Source organism: Saimiri boliviensis, chromosome 5, assembly GCF_048565385.1.
Source record: "Saimiri boliviensis isolate mSaiBol1 chromosome 5, mSaiBol1.pri, whole genome shotgun sequence".
NCBI classification, from domain to species: Eukaryota; Metazoa; Chordata; class Mammalia; order Primates; family Cebidae; genus Saimiri; species Saimiri boliviensis.
The window spans coordinates 79,151,142-79,178,138 of NC_133453.1; the positions used below are offsets into that span (position 1 = coordinate 79,151,142).

The 26,997-nt window shown below is 39.1% G+C and overlaps 1 protein-coding gene across 7 annotated transcripts in view; it reads left to right on the forward strand.

Annotated features, from left to right (window-relative positions):
- RBMS1 (RNA binding motif single stranded interacting protein 1) overlaps nt 1-26,997 on the forward strand; it is a 218,341-nt gene that overhangs the window by 64,119 nt on the left and 127,225 nt on the right. For 2 of the 7 annotated variants that reach the window (XM_039469807.2, XM_039469808.2), the window contains exon 1: nt 15,961-16,366. The exons of 4 other annotated variants lie outside the window; for them this stretch is intronic. In XM_039469807.2, coding sequence (XP_039325741.1) covers nt 16,298-16,366 — 69 coding nt within the window. In that variant the 5' untranslated portion in view covers nt 15,961-16,297. Of the gene's footprint in view, nt 1-15,240; nt 15,334-15,960; nt 16,367-26,997 lie in introns of those variants that run through there. One more of the 7 variants, XM_074399599.1, reaches the window with a different exon arrangement.

The following is a 26,997-nucleotide window of genomic DNA, read 5'->3' on the forward strand; positions in this document are numbered from 1 at the left end:
TGTAATAGTAATAAGAAATGATTTATTTACAGAGGCACTGAAGAAGTGTATACAGTTAAACTTGAGAGTCTGGACTACCCTATAAAAAATAGTAGTGATTTTAAATGCACCCACTTCACACTGCCCCATTTAAGTAGCCACACTGGCAGGAATGGAGAAGATAATTTAACTTCAGACTCCAAGAAGGGAAGCAGTCATTTTTTTATTGACCATATTCCATTTAGGAGCCAAAATTAAGGTGTAATAAGTGTCTGAAGTCTTTTTTTAAAAATCCTTCAAATCTTAATCTTAATAATTTATCTGTGAATAGAAAGTCAATTCCTGCTTATTTTTAAGGCAATCTTTTTTTTTTTTTTTTTTTAATGTTTGATTTTTAAATCCCCACCTTCCGATTGCTGCTCATTTTTCCCCCACAGCTTTCAGTTGCCCAGGGTACAAAAATAAATACCAGGAAAGAGTTCTCAATTCTTCATCCCTTTGCTTCTTTTTATATATTTTTTTAATATAAAGGGTTATAAACATTCTGTAAAATCTTTCCTAACTTCTGTTATTCATATGGTCATTTATGAGTGAATAGACAGTAGGCATAAGCAGACCCAAATATGTATGTTTTTAATCATATGAAGTTTTTAACTGGAAGTTGAGTTGAAGAAGAATGCAAACAACAGTTTAAAATCCAGCCGCTCAGCTTCCCGGTTATAACATGAATATCCAAAAGTGGCCAGCTAATGGGGCTTCATTCTCCTGCACTTTGGAAATGACCAGCAGTTCCAAATGCATTTGAGAGTATTTTCACTCATGAGAGAAAAAGTGCTTCTCAGATTCTGAAGCCTTTCTGAATGAAAACCAGACAAAACAGACAGTAAGTGTTAATGAGTATGAGACTTTTTTCTTTTTGTTTTTTCCCCAATCTCTCACCTCTGGCTGAAATTATTGATTTTATGAAATGTCACTTGGCAGGTGCAGTAGCTCATGCCTGTAATCCCAGCACTTTGGGAGGCTTAAGTGAGTGGATCACTTGAGGTCAGGAGTTCAATACCAGCCTGGCCAACATAGTGAAACCCTGTCTCTACTAAAAATACAAAAATTAGCCGGGGTGTGGTGGCACATGCCTGCAATCCCAGCTACTCGGGATGCTGAGGCAGGAGAATAACTTAGACCCAAGAGGCAGAGGTTGCAGTGAGCTGAGATTGTGCCACTACACTCCAGCCTGGGCAATAGAGCGAGACTCTGTCTCAAAAAAAAGAAAAGAAAAGAAAAAAAAAAGAAACGGCACTTTTTTTCTTGGACTTCCAAGTCAATAAATTTAAAATAACTTTTGTTTCTAGAGTTGCAACAGTATACAAGGCATCGAGGTAGACCAGTTGCTCTGGAAAAGCTTACCTTCCAGTGACATAGACAGATAGATAGAACCAAAGTACAATACAAGTGGCCCTAGTGGGGGGCATACTAGTTCCAGTGGTGACACCAGAGAGAGAGAGAGAGGAGTGAATGCCAACCAAGGGACATAGAACTTCAAAAAAGTTTGAACTGGGGGTCTAAATTCCAAAAGAAGAGTGATTAGAGCTCTGGCTATGCTATTCCTTTGTTCACAGGTGATTACTGAGGTGTTAGTTGTAGGTGAGATCATGTGTGGAAAAAGAACCTAGAGCAGAGAAAAAAATAGGGTACAGGAGAGCCTCAAAAGAGTAGACAACTTGGAATTCCGTGAGTGTGAGTGGCTGGCACTGTCACAAAACTACATCACGTTGTGTGGGGACAAGTGGGAGTCAGAAGCCAAGTTATCATGGTCCGTAACTGGAAAGGACAGTGAAATGCAAACATGCACTGAAGGACAGTCTTTCGAGAACTGCAGCAGTGAAAGAGAGAAGGACTAAAGCAGCATAAGAAGCAAGGAAATCATTTCCCTCCCCGCTGCCTTTTCTTGGAATAGAGAAGACTTGAGCAAGTTAGTTTACTGGAAAAATGCCATTGCATCTGCTGTTCACATTTTTAAAAGGAAAATATATTAATGTATTACTTTTATAGTAAAAAATGTATTAAGTTGCCAAGAAAAATTGAAAGAAAAAAAGAAAAGAAAAAGAAAAGCAAGCAATCAACCTGGTATAGAAGTTGGGCTGGGGAAAGTCAACTGAGAGTAATTCATAGAGAAGTTCATTTGAAATCAGAGATGCAAATGGAAACCTAAATCTTAAAATGAGCTAGGCTGGAGAAGCTATCAAGCTAGGGTAGAGGAGAATGCTAAGAAGAGATGCAAAAGTGTAGATATGTATTTGAGAGAGAACTGAGGGAATTTCATGTAAATAATGCATGATCTCTACCTTATTGTAGGGGTAGGATTAAGAATTTGAGAAAAAAATAAAAGGTTTTGAATTAATTCTGTTTGGGATAGGGTAGGGAGCTGCTTGCAAATGAGTAAAATGAATGCTATACAGCAGTAAAGGAATAACTAAAATTGAGTTTTTAGCATACTATGATTTGCCTGGGAGGTTGTGAGTAACTCAGGAGGAGGAATAGAAAAGTCTGGTGAAAAAATGCTTATTTTAAAGACAGAATGAAAAGACTATGAATACTAGGCACTAGAAATAACAAACTTGAGTTAGCTGACTTGGGTATTTAGGTTGGTTAAGTAAATGAAATGTGGTGGGGCAGGGGGAATTGTAGGGGTTGGGTGCTGGTGATGCTAGTGGTGGTGATGGTGACCTCATAAACCAGAGGATGGGAAAATGAAGAGAATGAGGGAGAAAGTTAAATTTCCATGTCTGAAAATGAGAATAATAGTGTGGTGTGGGAATTGATGAAATAATTCCTGTAAAATATTTATAACAATGTCTGGCATAATTAAGCACTTAAAAAATGTCTAATGCTATAATTTTTGTGAACGAGAGAACAGAATAGATGGAAGAATCAGAATTACAGAACTTGATGATACACAATGATGTCAGTCCATGAAAGAAAGTGGATGTGTAGGTTTTCTTGAACTGTCAGGCTTACTCATGGCCCCCTAAACTCAAGGCTGAGGTTTAGATGAAATGGTATCACCCAGGAAAAGTGCTTAGCTAAACTAAAAGGTGGGCATTTGCAGAAGGTAAATAAATGATGATAAATATCTTTGTCATTTAACAAACTGAGGTGTCTACTTTGTTTCTTGCGAAAACTGTGAGGAAGATATTGTTGTCTTTCTTTTCTTTTTACAATTGAACAGAAGATTTAGGTAAAGGCAGCTAACAGGTAGTAGAATTGTCTTTTGGACACAGTAGTTCTTCTTGAAAGCCCATTCTTTGTCTGCTACTTAATGCTATAAATGGCGGAGGATAGAATGAGTTAGAGTGGATCTCAAAGGCTGTCCTGCTTTACCTTGAAGAGGAAAAGGAAGAGTCAGGTGCCTCTTGGTGTGGGGAAGACAGAGCAGTCAACCACTGAAGTTTCAACAGAAGTTGTCCCATCTGAGGAAAGTAATTCTTGTTTGCTTTAGTCATTCTAAAATACATTGTGGTACCATCTTGGGTTTTAATAAGTAAATGCTCACCCGAGATAACAGTGAATCATTTTCAGACCTTCTTAGCTCAAGAGGCTATAATTTTTCTATATCTCACAGCAAAACTTATTTTATAGCAGAGAAAGTTGTAGGGGGTACTGAGGTTAATGCTTATCTTTTTCCAGTTCCTGTAACCACATTCTGGTTCATAATTTGTAACAATAATTTTCAGTAAAGTTGGGAGCGTGTGTCCTCATAATTTCTGGCTCTGAATCATGTAGAAGTGAGCCACAGGGACTGAGGGGAATATATCATAATCCTCAGATGAGCTAGACTGGAAAGGAGGCCGAGAACTACTGATTGACAGTGAACCAGGTCAGTGGGTACTTGCTGAGCTCTCGCATGCTGCATTTCAATAGAACACATATGGGGAGTACATGCTAAATCTTGGCCATCATTATATCTTCAGTAGAGGAGTTTATAATATAACAACACTGAGTTTGCCTAATTTAGGCATTAATACCATCCTTAGAAAATGTAGCAAGAGGTCTTGGAAAATAGATGAGAGTAGGAAAAACTCAGAGGGGGTAGACCATGAGCTGTGATTTCAACAGAGTAAACGGAGGGATGAGTGTGGTTTGGCTGATGGAAAAAACAGAGGCTGTTTCCTGGCAAAGCTCGGAGCCAGAGAAGAGTGAGTTCATGGGCAGCCAAGACACAAATAGTAGCTGGAATAGAGGTAAAGGGATAAGGGAGTTAGAAAGTGGAGAGCTTTACAAGTGCTGTTCAGAAATTTGCATTTGATGTGGGAGTTTTAGGAAGTAGAGTGATACAGCCAAAGAGGCCAGAAAAAAATTATTTTGGAAGCAGGGTACACAACAATTTGGAGTAAATAAGGACTAGTCAGAGGGAAAAACAGAAGAGTTCCAGCAGTTCTAGCTTGAGAAAACTAACAGATAAAAGATACGGAGAAAAAAGAGAGTCAGTATGACTCACAGATAAGCTGCTAATTTAAAAATGGTGTATTTTCACTGTGAAGTGTAGAAATCAGCTGCATCCTATCTGTTTCACCACTTAGATTTGCAGCATTTCTTAATGGGTTTACCGTAACCTTTGTATTATCCAGACTGTAGTCTCATATTTCAATTTCTTAAATGTTTTTTTTTTTTTCCCATTTTCCTTTTTAGGAGAGATTCATGAGGAAAAGGTAAAATGCGCAGATAAAGTAGTTATTTAAAAGAAAACTTAACACCAGCTATGTAGTCACTCCCTAGGTGCTGTAGCACAAAGAATCTCAATTTACCTTGATTGTCTGGAATCCTCTGAATCCACCTCACAAGGCTTTGAGTACAGTGAGATCCTCTAAAAATACTTGAATTTTGGACATTTCCAAAGATACAATAAGGTAGAAAGAAAAACTTCAGCAATTATCAGCACTTTGTTCATTCTTATTTACTGATATAACCTTTTAAATGTTAAATGGTAGAATGAAACAAATGATACGATTTCGAACTACAAGAGTTTATATACCTAGGAGTAGACATAGGACTAAAATAAATTTTTAAAAAGAGTTTAAACACCTACTTAAAAAAATGTGTCAGTCATTAAAAACTTAAAGTATGTTTTTCTTTAAAATAAAGGGGCAGACGGGCATAGAAAGAGGGGAAACCAGTTCCTGTAGTGATTTGCAATGTTTTTTGGCCTGATGCATTTAATAATGTTCATAGCAAATAGCTAAGACTTCTTTTAAAACAGCCCCCCAAAATAGAATATATTTTCAAATCAGTCAAAAAATTGTGAATTATAGAACTTGACATGATATTCTTTAATATTGAAGAAGTTTGGCTAGTAAATTAGAATGTAAAATTTATCACTGAATTAACAAATATTTCAGTAATAAGCTTGTTTTAACTTTATAGAATAATAACATCTGTTTGAATAGGACTTGCATACATTTTTAATATATTGCCTATTCATTCATTCAAACATTCATGAACCAGTATTTGAACATTTACTATGTGCCAAGCACTGTGTTAGGGGGTTGGGTATGTCAGTAGTTTAGTATGTTAATAATTCTTATGACTTTCAAAGTGAGATCAGTTATGATTTTCTCTTATACCAAGGGGAACATAGCAGATAAATGAAATTAATAGATAATCCCCAAGCCTCAGGTTAATCAACCTGTAGTCAATAAATAAATTGGCCAATTTGTTTCAGTTTTTCATGTTGGTTTTATCATCACACCAGCAGTTAAATGACTAAAAGAAATGCTGCATATGGAAGAGGCGGGAATGCAAGGAACTAGTCAGTTCCTGAACAAATATGAATTATCAGGTACTAATAGTCATTGTTCCAAATGTGAATCATTTACATCTCTTCTTATAACTGGGTCATCTTAACCATTAAGTTATTGCTTTTGATTCACTTTGTAATTTCATATCAATTTTAAAGACTGTGATAATCATTTCAGATATATGTCTTTTTATCTGATTTACCTGATCTATGTAAAAATTACTTTTCCAATCTGAAGCCTCAGGAAGACTGAGAACTGGCACTCCAGTACTGTGAAAGGGTGGAAATTGGTGAGGCTCGTCGGTTGGAATTGATGCCGTGTGCCAGCACAGTACCTATGACTGATCTTTTCAGTGTCTGTGTGTCTGTGTATATGCATGCATTTGACTAAAACTTGCCAAAGAAGTAACAGTGCAAGATTCATGTTCTCAAGTTATGTTTGCAACTGACAGCTTAAAGCAGTAACAGCAAGAAGTATACATGGCGAAGTCTGATAAGTATCTATAGATTTAGGTTCATCTCCCATTCATCTTTCTTATTATATAAATGCACTGTATGTGTAAAAACACTTTTTAAGTATAACAAATGATTGTGGAGAGAGAGCTGAGGAGGGAAGCAGACAGCTCAGCTTGTTCCTTTGTGATGGATGTCTTTGTGAGATTAGGGTAAAGTTTCTCATTCTGATGCGTGCAGACTGTGCCCATTACTTGTAAGACACACTGTCAGATCTCCTTGGAAAAACTGAGCCTATGAGTCATTTACTTGTAAAAACTTAGTAGCGCTGTGTTCTTAGGAAGGTAAAAAATGAGTGTTTGACAAATGTATTTCTAAAGCCAAGGTTATGAATAAAAAGGACATGGATTTGCATTTGCATGCTGTGTGTTCATGTACTTGTATGCCATAGTTTAGAGATTCTAAGACTCACCTGTCTTACATTTCAACGTCTCTGCAGTTGAAATGCAGGTTGTAAGTTATTGTGTCTTTTAATTACTGTTGTCCACTTTTTTCAAATGTTAACATCTCAGTAATTTTCAGGCTGCTCACAATCAGTGGCCTCTTAGATCGCATGACATCCAATCTGTATCTGAGTATTTATAGGACACGGATTGCAGAGAGATGAGTATGATACTTCTCTTTTACTCAAAAAATAAAGTGAGAAGATTTATTCTGACAATTAATGGTTGAAATCAAGAGAAACTATTTGGTTATCAAATTTCATTTCCTGAATAAGTAAGTCACATACAATTGCAAAATGCAACATTTATTTTGTATCTTTTATGATCTTAAGTAACCTAAAGATTAGGATGCAAATTCACTATGTAGTTTATAAAGCATATTCTGTATTAGTTGATCACTACATTTTTTACATTCAACTCTTTCTAACTCAGATATTCATGGTTTTGAAAGAAGGTGAAAATTATTTGGGGTGTTTGTGTGTGTATGTGTGCACGCGGGCACGCAGGAGAACTTTTACCACTGTGTGTGTGTGTGTGTGTGTGTGTATATATGTGTGTATACAAGAAAACTTTTACCTCATCCATTCATGCCTGCAACAAACATACTATGTGCAAGACATTAGGTTAAGTTAAATCATTAGAGATTTACAGACTGTTTAAACAATCTTATAAGATTCTTAAAGCTCAAGAAAAGATGACTTAGTTCTCACTTTTATGAGTTGACTAGTACAGAATACAGAGAAAAAGCACTATACAATGTATAGGAGATGCAGATTCTAGTCCTGTGGTAGAAATATAATGGATGGTTTTAGATTTCAAAGCTGTTTAACGAAGTTTTCTAGTAGATATCACTAAATATGAATAGATGAAATGAATTTATTACTGGTTAAGTTGTCCAAGGAGAGACAGTAGCATTCATTCAATTACTGAAAGATTTATTGAATGATTATTGTATATCAATTACAAGGACTGGCCATAATAATTTTTTCCACCTCTGAAATTCTATACTTCTAAGACTTCGTGTCTTAGGGCAAATTACCTGACCTACCTGAGGGTATCTACCCGTTCAAAAACAGATGGGGTTGGGGGAGAGAATACCCGTCCTGCCTCCTTCCCCTAGACTTTAATGAGATAATGCATAATAAAGCATTTTGTAAATTGTAACATTTTAATAAATTCATTATGTCTATAGGTGAGAAAAATGTAAATAGCTCTGAAAAATGGAAATGTCTTCAGAAGTTATCTACTTCTCCCTTCTGGCACTTTCTCCAGTTTAAAAGAGTCTAACCAGATTTTAACACTTAATAATAATGCCTTGTTTGAAACATTTTATTTGCCACTAAATCAAAAATGAGATTGGGAGATGAAGAAAGGGTGGTTCTGGGTGTATCTAATATGTTGTCATTGTTCTGGGAGTGTTCTTTTCAGTTTGGAATTAGGAATCACTGATGTCACCATCAGTCACATTGTCATGGCAGCACTGGAATTTCCTCATTTGCCTTCCCTTCGCTTGGGGAGTATCAATTTGCCACAGGTCTGTCATCAGTTCGAACTAGATAACCCAGATCTAGTCATTCTTAAAGACACTCGGGGTGGGGAATTTTTATTAGCTCCTTGTAATATTCTATTTCAGTACCCTTAACTATATATCCTGATATTGGAAAGTTTGCCTTCATACATATTCAGCTGAATAGAAATTCACTTGTAATTTTATATCTTCTTGTTTGAACCTTTATAATTCAGTGGAGAATGAAAGGCTTTTCAGCATTCTCATTTACATAAAGGACGTCATTAATTATTCTAGCATCCTCCTCTTCAAGTGAAATAGACCTAATTTAATGGTAATTTTAGCAGCTGAAGAGAAAGGAAATGTACTGTTTCTTTCCTTCAGTGTTTTGAATGCTTTAAAACCTTACTTGTGCTATCTATCCTAGGTTTTGGATAGACATTGGTTATGCATCCTCTCCCTATAGATAATTAGGAATTTCTTATTAAAGAACCTTTTGCCATTCTTAGCTTACCCGAGGGTTTTGTTTTTCCCTGGTACAATTTGCTATTAAAGTTAGATTTTTACTCATGTCAATGACATGATCATTCCAGGTTTGAATTAATTTTGTTTCCCAGGATTTAAAGATTTTGGCTCCAGTTTTCCAGAGTTTTTTCCCCCCTAACTACTTTCTGTCTCTTCCCAGGTCCTATAGCAAGAGGTGGATGTGATTAGAAATTTTCCCAGCACACCTGTTCCTTCTGTCCTCACCTCAGCTCTTGTCTTTTACCCACAGTTTGCTCACATACATAACTACGTTACTTCCATCTCTTCTGAGTCAGAGAGACCTAGGATCAGCTCTACTACTGTAATTTCAGAGATTACCTAGTAATATCTTTCTGTCTTAATTTATGAGTTTTACTATAATTTATGGAAAATTCATTTAATTATCTTGAAATATTCTGAAAATAAGCACTTATATTTTTATAGGCTTACAATAGGCATGGAGAATAACAGCTCCAGTACTAGATTTTCACAATCAGAATACAGAAAATTGAGACATTGCCCAGTCAATTTAGGAATACGGCAATTCACAATATATGAAAAATGGACCTTGTATTTGTCTTGGTATCCCAAGTAGTTTACTTATTTTGCTATGGAATTTGACATATAGCTACAAATTCACTATTGTTTAAACCAAAGCAAAATCATGAATTTTTGATTTAAATAGCCTTTTATTCAGATGTTGGATTTTTGAAAAAGGATATAAATCCATGTACCTGTTTTTATAGATTGTTTTTTTCGAGATAGGGTCTTGCTCTGTTGCCCAGGCTGGAGTTCAATGGTGAGATCTCAGCTCACTGCAGCCTCAACCTCCCAGGTTAGTTGGACTAGCTAACTAACCCATTTTTTTCATAGAAAAACATAGGGACAGAAACTTATAGAGAACCCTTATGCCAAAAATTGCAGTCAGCTTTGAATTTCTATTATCTATTATGCGAGAGTAGAGCAATAACTAATTTATGAGCAGATTAGATCCAAAAATATTTATCAGTTATTTGTTTCAAATTTGCAGGATGTTTCTCCATAAAGAGAAATGCGTACATGGTGATTAGGATTTTAGTTGACCTAAAATAAGCATCTATGAATTTCATAACATAGCTAATCTCTAATATGGTCTCTCACCCTTTTTTGAGGGAAAATAAAACTTAGTTCCAGTTTCAGGATTCTGGAAATTAGTTTCACCTAACCACCATCTCAGCTATATCCCAGAAGATAAATTTACAATATCCTACAATATCCCAGAGCATAAATTTCTCTGCTTCTCTCCCAACTCTGTCCGCCAGTGATTCCAGAAAATAAAACTGGTTTAAAGAGAGGAGTTACACCTTAGCAACCATTAGTGAAGTGAGATTTAGGTGCTGGGTTGTGGCTGAATATATACCTGTGCTATTCACGAGATATTTGAGTATTGGAAAGTTTGCATTTATATTCAGTGGAATGGAAATTTAATGTAAATTCATATGCTTTTATAAATGAGCAGATGGAGACTTCTAGAGGGATAAGTGCCTTGCCGAATGTCACACAGATGGTAAATGGTGAAGCCAAGATTCAGGGTCAGGTGCTCTGATGCCCAAGCTTTGGCTCTTTAATACCATGTAAGTTTTTCCCTATGGGGCGTGGACTTGATCTATAGTTAATAGTAATAATAACCATTAGTAATAATATTGGAGACAGGGGACTTTGGAGTTAAAGAGATTCAAGATCAAACCCCAACTCTACTACATATTGGATCTGTGACCTTGGACAAATTACTCAGTTTTCTCTTTGGTAAAATGGGATAGTCATTCGTGTGTGTGTGTGTGTGTGTGTGTGTGTGTGTGTGTGTGTGTGTAATGTGCTTAGAAAGTGCCTGGAATATAGTACTCAATAAGTGACAGCTATTATTATTTAATACTACCTGCAGAGAAGCAGCAGTGAGACAAAACTCATTTATTCTGTTTTGTTAACCAGGACAGAATAATCAGACTATGGCCTCTGGTGGGACTCATCAGAATATGGCTATGTTTATATTGTTCTCTATACCTTCTAGGATTATAGCTATAGTTTTATTTTATTACAATGGTTTCAGTTTTATACATATGTACTTTTATACATGTCTAGGGAGACTTTAAGTCTGGCATAAGAATTGCAGATTTTTAAAAAAGCAAAACAGTAAATAATAGAAAATATTGCTGCTACTTTAGAAATAGGGTACTTTATCAACCCTATTTTGTACCAGGAAAGAACAGAAATTTAAAGAATCTGCTGACCCCATATTTTTTCTTCTTCTTTTTTTTTTTCTTCTGTTTTGCTGGGAGCCAGAGGCTTTGTGAGCTTTTATACATAGACTGTCAAATGTAAATCATTTTTTTGGTGTGAACTGCTTATACTAAACTATACTGTGTGGCTACATGTTACACGTTCAAGGTTGCAGTCTGATCTAGTGTTGAATGAATTTTTCTTCTTAATTCCTTTCACCTTTCAATTTGACCCAAATAAAAATGGCTGCTTGAAATGGTTCTGCAGCAATAGAGGGTTAGAACCTGTGTGTAGGTCAGTTCTTTTCTTGATAGAGGTGTTCTATTCTTATCTCATTGGACATCTTCTCTGCCCCCATTTTTTTTTCTTCTTTCAAAGCTTAGCTTCACCACCACACTTTCTTTGTAGTAATTTTATTCAAAGCTTACTCTTATGTGGGGCTTGGTAATAGGTGTATTAGGGTGATGGGCCCCCTAGGACTCCTCACCTGCCCCTTTCAGGAAGTCCATCAATTAGCAATTATTTCAGCAGTAATTATCCCAAGTGTGCATTCTCTCTCATGCAAACCTTCTATCTGTAGTTCTGTTTTTCTGATTATGTGCACAATACTTCTTTCCGAGTATCCCTCAAACAAAACATTTATACAGCTGAGCTTCCCACGCCCATGTTATATCCTGTATTGATCTCTCCCTGCTGTGGACTCCCATAGCACACGATTGTCTAGACCACTTGCCTGGCACTTATCGCTTAATGCCTTGCATTATTAGTGTACAGCAAGCAATTTGGGTGCTCTATGGTTTATAAGTACTCACCTAAGAATTGAAGCATTATCTATGAGGCTTTTTTTTTTTTTTTTTTTTTTTTCGAAATGCAGCATTACAGAGTTTGAGAGAGCACAAGACTTAGTAATCTTTTAACCCTAGCTAGGTCTAGATTTTAGCCATAGTTTGCTATTAGCTTACTAGATTTGTGGATGGATTGGTCACCCAGTCTTAACTTCTGTTCTTTCATCTGTACATTGAGGCTTATAACCCTTCCAACCTCAAAGGTTTGTTGTGAAAGTTAAATGAGAGGTGAAAGGCTTAAAAATGAAAGTCTCATTTTAAAATTGTTGCTTTGGAACAAATTCTCAATTCAGATTCTCAAATTTCAGGTATATAAGCTCTTTTAAGTGGCAGAAGGCATTATTACCTATGTATGTCATCTCCTATACTAGATTGCAGGCTTTTGTACATACTGGTGGCTCCATCCTTATTATCCTAGTTGGTATACACCTCCTGGCTTATGAGAGTGATCTCTGATACTGCTCACAGTCTTCATATTCATACAAAAATGGCTCTGTTCCAATATGTAACTTCTTTAAAGGAAATTAGACAAAAACAGATGAAGAAAAACTTCAGTGCACCTACGCTCTTGAAACAGACCTTTTTCCAGACATTTTTTTAACCTTTTAAAGTTAAATCTGCAGTATACACAACCTTAGAAAGCATATTCATTCAGCCACTTAACAGTTTTTTTTAAAAAAGTGACTTCCCTTTGCCTAAATTTGTTTGACATCAATTCCTATTGTACTCTTGCTCCTGTTTTTTTGATGTTCAGCATCAGTTATTTGCACAGTGTAACCATTTAAATCTATACACCACCATGATAAAACCTGGAAAAACAATAACAACAACTGCCATTTATTGATATTGAGTTTGGCACTTTTGTCCATGTACTGTACTGAAGACACTTCTGTGAGGAGTCTGGCACTCAGAGAGGTTAGCAGACTTGCCCAGAGCACAAGTGGGAAGCTGAAACATGGAGCCAGATCTGCTTGACTCCGCTTTAATTCTGTTCCTTGGATTGCAAAGTACAGAGTCCTTTAAGTTCTCTGAAGAAGGGTGTTTGAAGTCCACATGTGGAGGGGCTGTTGTAAGTCTTAGGAGCAAAGCAGCTCTAGGGACGGCAGCCCCCTCCATCATTTCACTGCCAAGTGCTCACCCACTCCTGGCGTGCCCTACTGTCTGCCTGCTGCCAGTAAGCTTCCTGTTTACTCATAGTTTCTGCTTCCTCATAACCTCGGCTTGCATATGGTTTTGGCTCGTAGTGGCCTCAACTCTACCCCTTGGCACTCTTGCAGTTTCTGCCCTTTTAGTAACTGGTTCAGCCATTGGAGTTTTCTGAATTAAATTCCCAAGGGTGAGAATTGGATTGGCCCTGCTCATTTTTTCAATCCCAGCCAGGTCATAGGTCACTGGCCTGCCTGTGGATTGGTTGCCCTTAGATCAGATTCCCACAGCTTCTTTACCTACCAGCTGAGTGAGGTGAGGGAGGAAGACAGGACAGCCCAGGCAGCAAAGTCTGTTTCCCTTTAAAGAGGATGAGCATCTCCAGGGCAGGTTCCAAAGCCCTGTTCTTACCGTGATAACTTGCAGTCTCTCTGGACTGTTTTCTTACTTTCTCTGCCTTAGAATGTATTTGTTTCAAAGGATGAGGAACTTTTGCAGATGAACCTCACCAGGATCTATCTCTGTAATCACTCTTAAAACTAAGCACTTAACGAATAATCTATAATTGAGTGTGTATGTTATACACAGGGTCTCATAGTTATATTATTTTTTCTTACATTCCATTCTTGAGGTTTGAGTGACTTCATTACATTTTATATTTTGTTGAGGGTAGACAATCTATCTTATCTCTTTGTAATGCTTTACTTACTTAAGAACACAGCACCTACTTAAGTTTGGAACTTTTGAACCCTGTTGGACATTGTTTTTTTAAACAAATATGCCTTATAGTCTCTCCTTTTATGTCATTCACCATTACAGAACATACATTCTGTTGGCTTTTAGATATCCTTTTCTAATCTTAGAGTCTTTTTAGTATTCTTTTAGTATTCTTAGTATATCTTAATATTTAGTATTAGAATTCTTTTAGTGTTCTAATGTAAATTTTATCATCACTTAAAAACTTTTCTTATCCTTGCAAAACTACTGCAGAGTGTATCCAATCAAATTTTAGCATTCTGGATAGTACAGCGTCCAAAATATCATGACCTTAGATTACAGCCATAGAAAAATTAATCTATGCTGTTCTTTTGTGGTTTATATTGTGGTTTCCTAAGAGACCACTCTTGACAACTGAGGTTGTATATGGAATTTTTAAAATAGATGCACAGATGATAGGTCTGAGCTGCTGGGGTGTTGAGCAGTAAGTTCTCAGGGAAACGCACCTATGACTTGAACATTCTGATGAATGTCTTCTATTTTATACTTGTGCTTGGTAACTTGCAGTAAAGGGTCCTAGTGAGAGGAGATTGCAAAGGGGCAGTCAAAACAGTTGTCTTATCCATGGAGTAGCAGAAAATAATTCCAGCAGATATACCAACTTTCAACGAATGCCCATTATACTGTGTTTAATATTTAATTACTTTAAAGGACAGGTTTTTACTGTGAATTTTGTCTGGCAAGTTCTTACTCGTCCATTGTGCACTTAGTATTGTGCCCAGAATAAGTTACTTTGCTGCTTTTTTTTTTTTTTTTTAATGAAAAGAATTAGTAATTACATGTGTATTTTACACGGTTATTTATAATAGCTGAGGCTTTCCAGTTATCTGGCTGAAGAATGTTGGAAGAGCCTGAGTGGAAGGGGTTCACTGAGTCACCAGCAGGATATTTTAGGATGAATATTTTTCCAATTCTTTGTGGCTAGAAAAGCCTTTGAATGGCCACAGCTTTGCCAGAAGACTTCATTTCCATAGGGGACACTGTTTTCCTTAGGGAAGCCAGAAGTTATATGCCTTCACTTTTTAGACAAGTTAGGATTTTTCATTATCATGGCAGATGAGCCTTTCCAGGAAGGTATTCAGAGATCAGAAACCAAGGAAGAACTCTGTAATGTTTACTGCAGCGATAATATTCTCTAATAGTAACTGTGGAACAGACCAATTTGAAGGATGGCAAGACCGTCCCAGTGGCTTATCCAGAGACGGCAGGTTCTGCCAGTCCGGGATGCCGTGGAGGCCTGCACTACCCAGGTTCGGGGCTTCATACGTCCACGGAAAGGTGGTCGAGAAGAGGGGCAGCTTGAGCAGCCTTAGGTCATTTACATTGGGAAACAAAGGAAAGTCCCTCCTCCCTTTGTCTTTTTTTTTTTTTTTTTTTTTTTTTTTTTTTTTTGCCGAGTGTCTGTGTCCTTAGAACACATTTGTGTCGCATCTAATAATTAACATAAGGAAGGATTACACTGTTCCAGTTTTCAGGAGGGAGAAAGGTTTACCAAACTGATGGCCTTAAATGATTTTCACTCCTTGATATTGTCATCCTGAAGGAAAGCTGGTAAACTCTGGGGATAAAACAAAACTTTACCGATCGTATTTGGTTGAGGGGTTGGGGAGTGAAGACCTGTTTTCTCTGCTAAAATTTTAGCGTGTGAATCGGGGGAATGGAGATTTGCAGATTTGACGGGAGGTTCGTGTGTTAGTCAAAGTAAGGGTGACTGTCCGCACCTTTCCTTGGAGAGTGGTGCGGGGGGCCTAGTTTGAAAGGTGAAGAAGAGAGGGCAGACCCAGGTGCCAGAGTGGTCCCCGAAGCGACGCCCTTCAAAAGGTCTTCGAGCCAGGGTGCAAAGCTGCCGCTGCGGCTTAGGAAAGAACTGCGGGGGGAAAAGAACAGAGGAGGGGGGATGGCTACTCGGAGGAATGTGCGGCATGCGGGGAGCCAGACCCAACCATTGCACCGGAGCGGGGGCGCCGGCGGCACCCCGGGCCGCCCGGCCCCGGCCCCGGCCCCGGCCCCGAGCCCGAGAGGGAGAGCGCGGGGGCCGGGCGGGCGGTGGTACTGTAGGCGGCGCGCCCAGCGGGCGGGCGGGGAGGCGCGGGTGGGCCTGGGCGCGGCGCGAGGCGGTGCGCGGCTGCCTCCCCGCCCCCGGCCGGCGCGCTCTCGGGGCGGTGGTTGAGGCCGCGGTAGGTGGGGACGCGGCGGCGCTGCTCCTCTGCTGCCGCCGGGAGAGTCGGCGACGCCGCCAGCTCTGCGCGCGAACTCCCGTCCATGGCACGCAGGGCGGCGGCCGCCCGAGCTGCTCGAGTCTCGCCCGCCGCCGCGCCGCACTTTTAGGCGAGTGCGGAGGTCGAGGGCGGAGGGGAAGTGAGCGCGGAGCTGCAGCCCCCGCCGGCCGCCGCCGCGCGGCGAGAGGGAGTTCCCAGAGCTGCCGCGGCCCCGGGCCCGGCCGGCCCCCTCCCTGCGCCCTCCCCCTCGCGGCGAGGCTGCCCCGCGTCCGCGCCCGCGCCCGCCGCCCGCAGCGATGATCTTCCCCAGCAGCAGCGGCAACCCCGGGGGCAGCAGCAACTGCAGGACGCCCTATCGCAAGCAGGTGAGGCGGCGGCCGGGATGCCGCGCCGAGGCCGGCGAGCCCCGCGTTACAAAGACGGCCGCGCTCGGGGGCTCCGCGCCTCCTCGGAGGGACCGGCTGGGCGGTGACCTTGTTTCCCAGGAAGGCGGCCCGCGGGGACGGCTTGGCCGGCGACCTGAGCCGGGGAGATGCCCTCGCCCCTGCTGCCCGGGTTGGGCAGGGTGGGAAGCGGAGGAAGGGGTAGGAGCAGGGGCGGAGAGGCGGCGAGGGCAGTGGCGCGCCGGGCCGGGGGTCTTCGCCCAGCGCTGCAACAAGTTTGGGTTTTTCCCGAAACCTTTGTGTGTAGCGGAGTACGGTAAAAGTCGTGACGCTGGTGTGCAGTCTTCGCTTGGAACCTGAGAGAACCTGTCTGATTCGTAGGAAACCCGGAAGACGTATGTCTGTGTCTGTGTGTGTGAGAGAGTGTGTGTGTGTCTGTGTCTGTGTCTGTGTATGTGTTCGCGCGCGCCCCCCTCATTTAAAGAAAAAAGAAAAAGAAACAGGAACTTCTACTGTCACTTTCTCAAGGTTTTCAGTAGCACAGGGAAATCCTGTGACATCCTAGTTGCAGAAGATACTTGGATATGCCTGAGTCATACACATGCTCTTTCCTATTTTCATACTGTTTCATACATTTTTTAAGAGATTGAACTCCAAAGCCACTTCAGTGGTTAGATCACAATCCCCTGCCGGGAAAAGGAATGGAGCTGGGAGCTTATAGTTGAGGTCTTTTGTTTTGTTTTTCATCTTTGTTTTTAAAAGAAGGTTACTGAAGCCATATTGTGATAAATCTCACAGAGCCTTTCAACAGCAGCAATAACAAAACCTAGCTTTAAATTATTTAAAAAATGTGCAGGTCTGTTTAGAAAAGGTTAAACTGATTTAGAGGTCAGTGGCAAGATGCTTGTTGAGAAAACAAAAACAGGATTGCAGATATTTTTTCTCCATAATAAATCTCTTGTCTACATCCTTAGCCACTGAGACAGATCAATTAAGTTATTATCCCAATAAGGATACAAGCGAACTGTATCCTTCCATGCAGGCGGTAGCTCTCTTAAGATCACGACCGATGACAGTGATGCCTGGTGGCTTCCCTTTAGGTATTTACAGGATTATTGATTATGTTTAGTTCTTGTTCTCAGAGTCATTCTGTGTGTGTGTGTGTGTGTGTGTGTGTGTGTGTGTGTGTGTATGTGTATATGTGTATCCCAGCATTATTTGCAAGTATTGTGGCAATGTCAAAAAGAAATCTCTTCTGCCTTCTGGTCTTTAGTTCTTTTCTATGTTAATTTCCCTTTAAAAAGGCAATAAACACACACCGTGGTCTGTGTGCCCTTGATTTGGAAGTCCATGGAACTTTTAACCTGGTTTAAGAAGTTCTTTCCTTTAATGAATTAAATGAATAAAATCTGCATTTCTGACTTGACTGAAGGATATGCTAAGATAGTCAAGATTCAGAAGCAGGCATCTCGAAGTCACTTCATGTGGCTTCATTTTAAAAAAATGCTCTCGGATCCAGTACAGTTACATCAACTCCATAAATGCAGCCAATTTACAATAAACATTCTCCTCACAACCCCTCCTCCCCACCCACCTCACTGTACCTGAAAAGATGGCTAATTATGTTAGGGCCTTGTGTATTCATTTATTTGTTGTCAATACCCGGCGGGGTGTTAGCTCTGAAATGGGGAAAAGGCTCTGAGGGCGAGGCCTTTGGCTGTGAGGGGCTGGAGGTTTTGTGTGTGAAGGGGGGTAGCCTGCTGGTCTGGAGCACGCTGATAAGATGCTCTTCTTTTCACTGGGCTCTCCTTAGATTCAAAGACTAAAAGGGCTGACTGAATCAGAAAAACAAACAGACTTTCTTTTTTCTATAGGCAAAGAAAGAAATGAATGTGTAGGCATTATACAGACACAAGACTCCGGGTACCAGTGGTATTTGAGTCAAAGGTTTCTTTTGTTAGTATTTAGCCATTCACTAGGAAAGCACACTTCCAGCGCGGGGACCTGGTTACCATGAGTGACTTTGTGATCTCATCCTGGCTTAGCCTAAATGGGAAGTCTAATTAATGCTTTTTATAAGATTTTGTGATGTTAAGCTTCAACCTTTCAATTCATATTAGTTTGTTCATTTTGATGAAAGAATTGGAAAATTTTAAGTATATTATGCAGTTTGATTTTAGCCTAGAAATACATAATCAGCTGTTAGAGCTGATCTCAGATAATTTGCCTGAGGAAAAAAATGAAATGTAAGGAATACTTTACCGTCACCTTTGGAAAAAAAACGTAATGGTTCCGAATCACATTTGTATTATACATACATAATAGTAGGAGCTAACATTCATTGATTACTTCACTACTAGCTGGTTGCTGTTGTGAATGTTTTTGGCAGATTAACTCATTTAGTCATCGTGTAAGTCCTATGAGGCAGGCAATATTAGTATCTTCATTTTACAGTTTAAAACACTGAGGCATAGATTAAGTAACTTGCCCCAAGTCTGTACAATTCAAAGTGCAGAGTCAGAATTTGAACCCTAACAATCACTCTCTTCAAGCCACCACACTACGGCTGCCTGCCTACATGCACACCTCAATGGAAGCTCATATAAAGCTTATCCTCATCATTACCCATCACCCTTCTAATCTTGAGAAGTCCAGTTTAGGGATTCCTCTCACCTTTTTGGGGAGGGAGAACTTGTGAGATAGGAGGGGAAAGATGAAGTAAATGGGTGATACAGATGGTGAGTTTGTGATGTTTGGAAGCAGCATTGATGCCAAAATTTGGCTGTACTGAATGATTGTACAACTCTTAAAACTTTGTACTTTTTACACATACAGTCATCTCTCAGCATCTGAGGGAGATTGATTCCAGATGGCTTAAGTTCCTGATATAAAATTATGTAATATTTGCATATAACCTATATACATCCTCTCATACACTTTAATCCCTACATTACTTATAATGCTTGATACAGTGTAGTAGCTATGTTAATACTTGTTATACTGTATTACTTTCAAATTGTTGTATTCATATTTTTATTGTTTTTTCCCCAAATATTGTTCATCCTCAGTAGGCAGATGCCGAACCTCTTTAGATGGAGGGCTGACTGTAGGTGTGAACCAGTTTCAGTTAAAGCAGAGGTGGTTGGTACTCATCCCTCACCTGCTCCCACGTAGCGTAGCCAGGGCATCAGGGAGCGCTGATCTCTGGCATCATCTGGGATAAACAGGATTTTCCTGCTTCACAGGCCTGTGAGCACATTAGAAATACACCTGCTCAGCTCAGGTCAAAGTGAGAAGCTTTTGAATGGAGTGATAACCCAGTAGGCAGTATCTAGATAAAGATGACTGGTTCGAGTCTCAGTGGACAAATCTGTATGTTCTATTACTGTTGACTGTGACTTTGACATATATGGTTTTCATTAAGTAAATCCAATCTGTTGATATGAAAAGAGCACACCAAAAACCAAAATGAAACCATTTATCAAGACTTTCATAGTTGTGAAAATACTTTAGTGTGTTTTGAAACATAAAAAGTGATTTATACACAAAGGCTTTTAGATACGGAAAACTGATATTTTCATTTTATCTTTGTGTTGTTGCTTTAATTCTTTTATTAGCTACTCCTCTTCATGTTTCCTTACTTCCATTTTGGAACTGCTTTCTGGAGGTAGTTAAGTTACAAACCAACCATACTTTGGCTCTGCACATGTGGCATGTAGGAAGGCCATTTTTCTGGCTAAGTAGTATGTTGTCCTAGTGGTTTCCAGTAGGATTTTGGAAGTAGGGGAGTGAATGCAAAATTTTTCCGTGTGTGTGTATGTGTGTGTTTATGTCTGTGTGTGTGTTTCTTTCTCTCTATGAATGGTCTTGCCCCCCAGTAGTTGTACTTGTTAAATGTTGCTAACTTTTGATGAGTGAAGTACTTATCTTCCCGGTTTAAGTAGATTTACATAGTTTACTGCTTTCTTCAAGATTAACTGGGTGTAGCTGCACGTGAGGAATTCAACAGTGATTCAGTGTTTGGCCTTGTTTAGAGGATGGCATACAAAGCTGTTGATTAATCCTCTTCAGGCAGTTTCTGTTCACAGCAATTTGTGTTTAGTAGATTGGGTTTTGTTAAAGTTTGAAGATTAAACTTGTACATAGAAGATATTTAAGTGAACACTGCCTGAAACAGTCTCAATTTGTTGTTTTAAAGAAAGTAAAAGTTTTCAAGCTACAGAGATTGGAGGTTTAGGGGAGAGTAGCAGAAAGGTAAATTGGTGCATATGAGTAAGGTCTTGTCCCATTTTTATGTTATCTCTATGTATTTGTGATCAGGTCGTATCTATGAGTCATGATGATGATGTTTTAAATATCTACTCATGCATAGCCATTTGAAAGCTGTACAATTCATCAGTGATTGTCCACCTTTTCTGCTGAGGACTCTGTGTGGCATCTCACTACATGTTCCATAGTTCACTTCAGGTTTTGAACATACTTCTAGTTTTTTGTTTTTCCTTCTTATTAGAGATTACTGTCAACTGGGCTTACCATGTATTAGTAATACTTTTATTTTTGAGACCTGTCTTGATTAGGAAGGTAAGAGTCTATCTGATCCAGGTTTCTGAGAATATATGTATAAACTACTCAGCCAATAAATAAATATTTTAAGGTTGTATAAACCTCAGTCATATTTAATCTTCACAGCATCCATATAGAGAAGATCTGGAGTTTTGAGGCAGTGACATTAAGTGGCCTAGTTGGTGAAAGTTAGGTCCCTGGAGTCAAGGGCTGTGTCTGCTACTAGGAAAAGAAGCAAGACCTGTCAAGAACAGCTGTGGCCTTACTGCACTTCCCTTTACGTGGCCTCCCAAAGACATGTGGCCCACAGGGTGTCCAGATTTCAGATTTGGGAATTGTAGCTCTCAAATGTATTAGTGTTTTTTGTTTGTTTTATAAAGGCTTTCACAGATAACATGCTAGACACTAAGTGAAATTTGAATTTCAGATAAACAGGGAATAATTTTTTAGTGTAAGTATGTCCCAGATTTTCATTGTACTGCATTTTTAAAATTTGCTAAATGTAGCAACCCTCTCTCAGGGAAATCTAATTCACTTTTTAAAGCCAGTTATAAAAAAAAAAATCATGATTATAAAACATATTATTCTTACTTTTTCCACTTAAAATTTTGCCCCTTAGCATATTCCTTAAGCCCTGATGACAGTGCACATTTCACATTTCACCTTCTTTAACCATTTGGTCAATGCTTCCGCCTGCACTCTACCTAATTGAAAGACTGTGGCTTAAGTTCTGGCTCTACCGTTTGCATGCTTTTTCACGTAACCACCCTAAGTCTGAGTTTCTGCTAAGTAAAAATAATAGTGCCCACTTCACAGGGTGGTTGTTGTTAATCCTTCTACGGTGCTGTTATTAATGTCCCCACAGAGCAAGCAACGGCGGGTGGTCCTAGGGAGACTCTGTGTGGTCTAGGGAGACCTTGACACGGTCTCCTAAGAATGGACTGTGTTTAGAATGAGGGGCAGCCTGAAGAAGGGTAAGAACCTGTCTGGAAGTTGAAAATGAAAATTTCAACCACATTTAAAAAAAAAAGAAAGAAAGTACCACCATATTTTTAAACAGTTGATCATAGATTATGCTCGCGATAGTAGAATTTGCTTTCTCTCTGGGGAAGTCTTTCAATCCTCTCTTCTTTATGAGAAAGGTAAAAAGAGCATTGATCATTCTTATCAGTGAAAAATGCTACTTTTTATTTGGCTGGAAAACAGATTTGATTATTAGTATATGCCTGATTATTTCCTGAATTCTTTCCTTTGTCTTGTTTGTATGTTTGATTTTCAAAGATACTGTCTTTGCATTACTCAGAAAAATAAACTTTTTTTTTGTCCTTGGACATCTGTAGGTGTCTAGTGGGTGTTTGTTTTTAAACTCTTATCTGTACAGAATGCTTTGCTTAACACATTCTAAAATCTTGGTAAACTTTAAAATAGTATAGAACACACTGTGAGGAAAGGAAGAAAGCGTTTCCTGGAATTAGGATAAGGTGAAAGAATTAAATGGAGCAAATGAAATTCTGGATTAAAATAAAAAATCAATATAACGGTTGGGATTTAACACTTACTGTAACAACAGCAGCAGCAACAAACTTGGTGTTACTCAGAGTAGTACCCTAATAAATAGAAAGCTATGTTGGCTCCGCTTTATTCATTTAAACATTTGGAATTTCAAAACAGTGTAAAGTAAACTAGAGAAGATTATATTTTGTTTGTCAATTGTATATGCAATACAGTCTCAAAAATGTATTTTTGAAAACTGGAAGGAAATATGCCAAAATATTAACAAATGGCTTCCTCTGCTATAGAATCAAGTGACTGTTTTTCATGGTCCTTTATGTTTTTTTCAACCATTGAGTCCCTGTTGTCCCCCAAAATAAGCATGTGGTCCTTTGGTTATCAAGAAAAAGACAGTGAAACAAGCAAACAAGCAACCAAAATAAACCAGTTAGAAATTTGTATTGTTTTAATGTCTTAAAATTGTGGTAAAACCTCAAAGAGTACATTTTGAGAATTTCAAACTTGAAGGTGCTGCTTCTTTCTAATGCCTGAGTTTTGAGGTGTGATCCTTTCCTTTTTTTTTGTATATTATTTTTATATCCTGCAAATTCCTGTACTACCTTTTTAGAAATCACTTATTTCTGACAGATACTTTTTATAGTTAGTAACAGTATTTTCCTATTTTTATACATATTTAAACAGACCTTCTGTATTTTTTAAAACATTTTTAAGGCACAAATGTATCTACATGAGTTAGGAGGAAATGTAGCTATTTAGGTGAAATTTCATATTCTAGATTACTTTTCAGGAGAGTAGCTATTCTAAACATTCTAAATATGGAGGCATTGTCACAGTCACCTGTTTTCATTTGATTTACAGCTGTTTTGTGGACACATAAATTTTCTCCACATTTAATTTCTGTATTAAATGTGACAAACCAAGACTGTCCTACTTACGTTAGAATCCTTTGGGTTTATTTTCTTATGAATACATGTGATTGTCTTCATTGCAAACTTCCTTTCTGGCTCTTAGATTCTGTTTTTTTCTCATATATATGTCTGTATTTTTCTTTTTCTTTCTTTTTTAAATTAAATTAAATTTTATTTTCAGTTCCAGGATACATGTGCAAGCTTTTAGCTTTTTGAAAGGGCAGTGCAGTGGGAGATGTGGCTTCCTTAATGTACAGTGGAAGAGTAAGGATTTCTGTAAGAAGTATAAGGTACAGATAATGTCAGCATTGTAGAAGCAGTTGGTGTATAACTCAGGGGAATTTTCAGTGTGTCTGGGGAGTTTTAGGTGTATACTGCAGAGGCTGCAAAGCTTGAGGGCAAGAGCAGGAGGAGGGAGAGCTGAAGAGAGGGCAGGGGAAGCAGGAAGAAAGCACTATTACCCTGTTAGTTTCTTACCTCCCTAGCTGATGGGATCACTTTACAAAATCGGTTCCAGTCTCATTGTTTTGGTGCTGTGTAGGTTGGGAGCAAACATGTAGCCTCATTGTTTTGAATGATCTCAGATTCTTACATCTCCCCCCCTTTTTTTCTTAGTTACCAGTCCTATCATCCAGCATTTTCTTTCTCTGTTCTAAGACAAGATCACTTTGTTTCTCTCCTCTTTGGAGAACTGCCTATAAATCACCTTTTTGGAAGACCATTTGTGATCAACCCAACCCTACCAATTCAGATACTCTAGAAAGTACTTTGGCTCTACTTTATATTCTCAGTTCTGTGTGTTAAACGTATCAGACCAATTCTAAGAGATTGAATAGTTATTTTGTTTAACTGAAACTTTAACACAGGCTCAGAAACATTGAGTTAAATAATTATTGAGTTGTAGCATAAGTTAAGTGATCTTTTAAAAACAGATGGGAATCCTTGTGAAGTAAACTGGTGGCATGCTCGAGACAGCACTGGTGCACATTAGGGGAAAAACTGGGCAGGGAAACCAGCTAGCTAGTTGTTAAAACAGCTGAGAGCTGTTGAGGACCCAAAAGAAGTCAGTTAAATTGTAGGCAGGAGTAGTGATCAGATTTTATAGATATTTGAATACAGGAAGCCCTTAAAATTATATGCAAAATGTAAATCCATTGGCTATTTCTTGGGTAGAGATTCATAGCCTTCATTCATTTGTCAAAGGGATCTATGTCCTCCAAAAGTTTTCAAGACTGCATTTGGAAGGAGAGGGAGAAGGACTTGACCAAAATGTCTAACTCAGGAGACAGGATAATTGGTTGCATCACGGAAGGTGCCCTTTCAGGTAAAAAGAACATTGATTCAGCAAAGATTTGAAGATAGAAAACATGGGCTTTATCACGGAAATAGTGGGTAATTCAGGTTAGGTTGATTGCAGGTTGGAGGTTGAAGAACAGAGACCATTATGAGCACGTTTGCTAAAATGGGTAAGAGCAGACAGAGCCTGAGTTTAGAAGGTGTTGTCTCAGTTGAAATGAAGATGTAAAATGGCGCAGTGACAGTATTAAGTATTAAATAGAATGGATTCAAGATATTGTATAGGAAGAATTGACAAGATCTGGCTGGTGACAGGCTGGATGGGGAGAGGAAGGTGCTGGGAATAGACCGTCATAGACTTCTAGTCTTAAATAATTGGGAAAATGAAAAGTTACTGCAACTTTGTTTACTCTGGGGCTCAGTGACGAGGGAAAACCCAGCCTTTCTATTGCAGGGATTTTCTACATTATTGTTATGATTTTAGCTGTTAAAGTAAATGGGGGAGGGATTGTTGAATTCTGATACTCAGTGTCCAGACACTAGGGATGCATAATATCCTGCAGTGTCCAGGTCAGTTTCTCGTAAGGAAGAATTGTCCAGCCTAAACAGCAAATCATACCCCCCAGTGAAAACCACTGTAAGAAGTCATTTTGATTGGGGAGATGGCTGTAAGTGTTTCTTTACCACTCCCTTGAGATTACCTTGAAGTCGGTGTAGAAGCTGCCTCACACATCTGCATGGATTTTCGCGTTTGTCCTGGATCTTCTCAACCACATTCTTACGTGGCAAATTTCATTCTTGGTAATATGTGTCATATTTAAATAGTCACCTATAACATCTATAGTCTAACAATTGCATTGGTTATATTAAAACATCTCCCACTTCAAAGGAATATGGAAGATGGGCAGGTATGGTCGTGAGTGGTTTAGAGTATTCAGCCTACCAAAATAAAAGAGTTTCTGAGGAAAGGCAGTGAGTTTGGATTGGCCATTTTAACTTGGCCACATGAGTCACACATTATTCTTCCTCCTTGCCATCCTAGGCAGAAATTTCTAGCAAGCAGGTAGAGAACCGGAGCTCTGGGGAAGAAGCACAGAAACTTCTCAAACTTAATAGTTGGAGCACTGGGAATGGATTAAAGCACTTCCAGGGGAGAATGTATCAAGAAAAGAGATGGAACAGACTTTGGGGAGCACACACTGTATATTGGGCAGGAGTAGGGGGAGCCTTAGGCAAAGTACAGGGAAAGAAGTGGCAGAAAACTGAGAGAATCCAGAGGGTGTCACAGAAGCCAGAAAGAACAAAGTTTTAAGAAGAGGTGGTCAGCTCCCTTAAATGTTGCCAAGAGGTCAAGAAAGACAAAGGCCTAGTAAAGGGCCATTGGACATATCCTTTGGGAGGTCTTTGTAAGCTTTTGAAACTGAAGTCTCAATGGAGTACTGTGTGTGTGGTGGGGCAGGAAAGAAGGGTGGAGGCAGGGGTGGGGGAAGCACATTCCAAAGGGTTTAAAGAGTGAATGAATGAAGAGGGTGTGTCTTTAGGAAATCAGTTACCAAAGAGTTTTTTTCCTGAAAATTTCAATTGACAGCCTAGAGACAAGATTATTTCAGCATCTGACTGTGTTTGTAGGTAGAGCAAGGTGCTAGAAAAAAAGAGGGAATATTTGGAAATAGGGCTTACTTTTATGAAAGGTTGAGGCAGGATTAGTCTTAGAGGAAAGGGCTCCTCAGAGATCTTCCTGACAGTGATTACAGGAAGGAGAAAGTGGGTTATGCTAGAGATGGAAGGAAGGCAGGCCAGTGAAGCTCACCTTTTTATAAACGCTTAGGTTTCAGTAGGGAGGCGAGGTTGTCTGTTCAGATTCTATAAAATAAAAAAGTTGGGATTTTCAGTTTGAGGATAGTGTGACAAAGGGTTTGGAATAATGCTCTTGGGAATTTGGTGAGCCTTCAAACAGAGATGAGTGCAGAGATGACTTAACTGGTAGTGAAGGCTCATGGTGATTCAGAGGTGTGAGTTGGCATTATATGCTGAGCCTCCTTCAACAATAAATAAGAGAAAGCATCTGGATAATGGGTTTATATAGGGTTTGGCATTGGTAAGATGTGTATGCTCTGAAAATCAAGAGGACGGTTATGAAGGCTAAGGAAACAGGTGAAATCAAGAAAGACAATGAGCTTTTGGGATAGGGAGGGTCATGGAGGTTCTGATAAGATATAAAAAGAAAAGTCCCTGGGAGAGAGGTGAAGCAAACAGGCTTTTTCGGAGAGGAAATTCTGAGGTCAAAACCTTGAAGGAAGAGTAGTTCTGGGATCCTTGCCTTGTGGAGTTGTT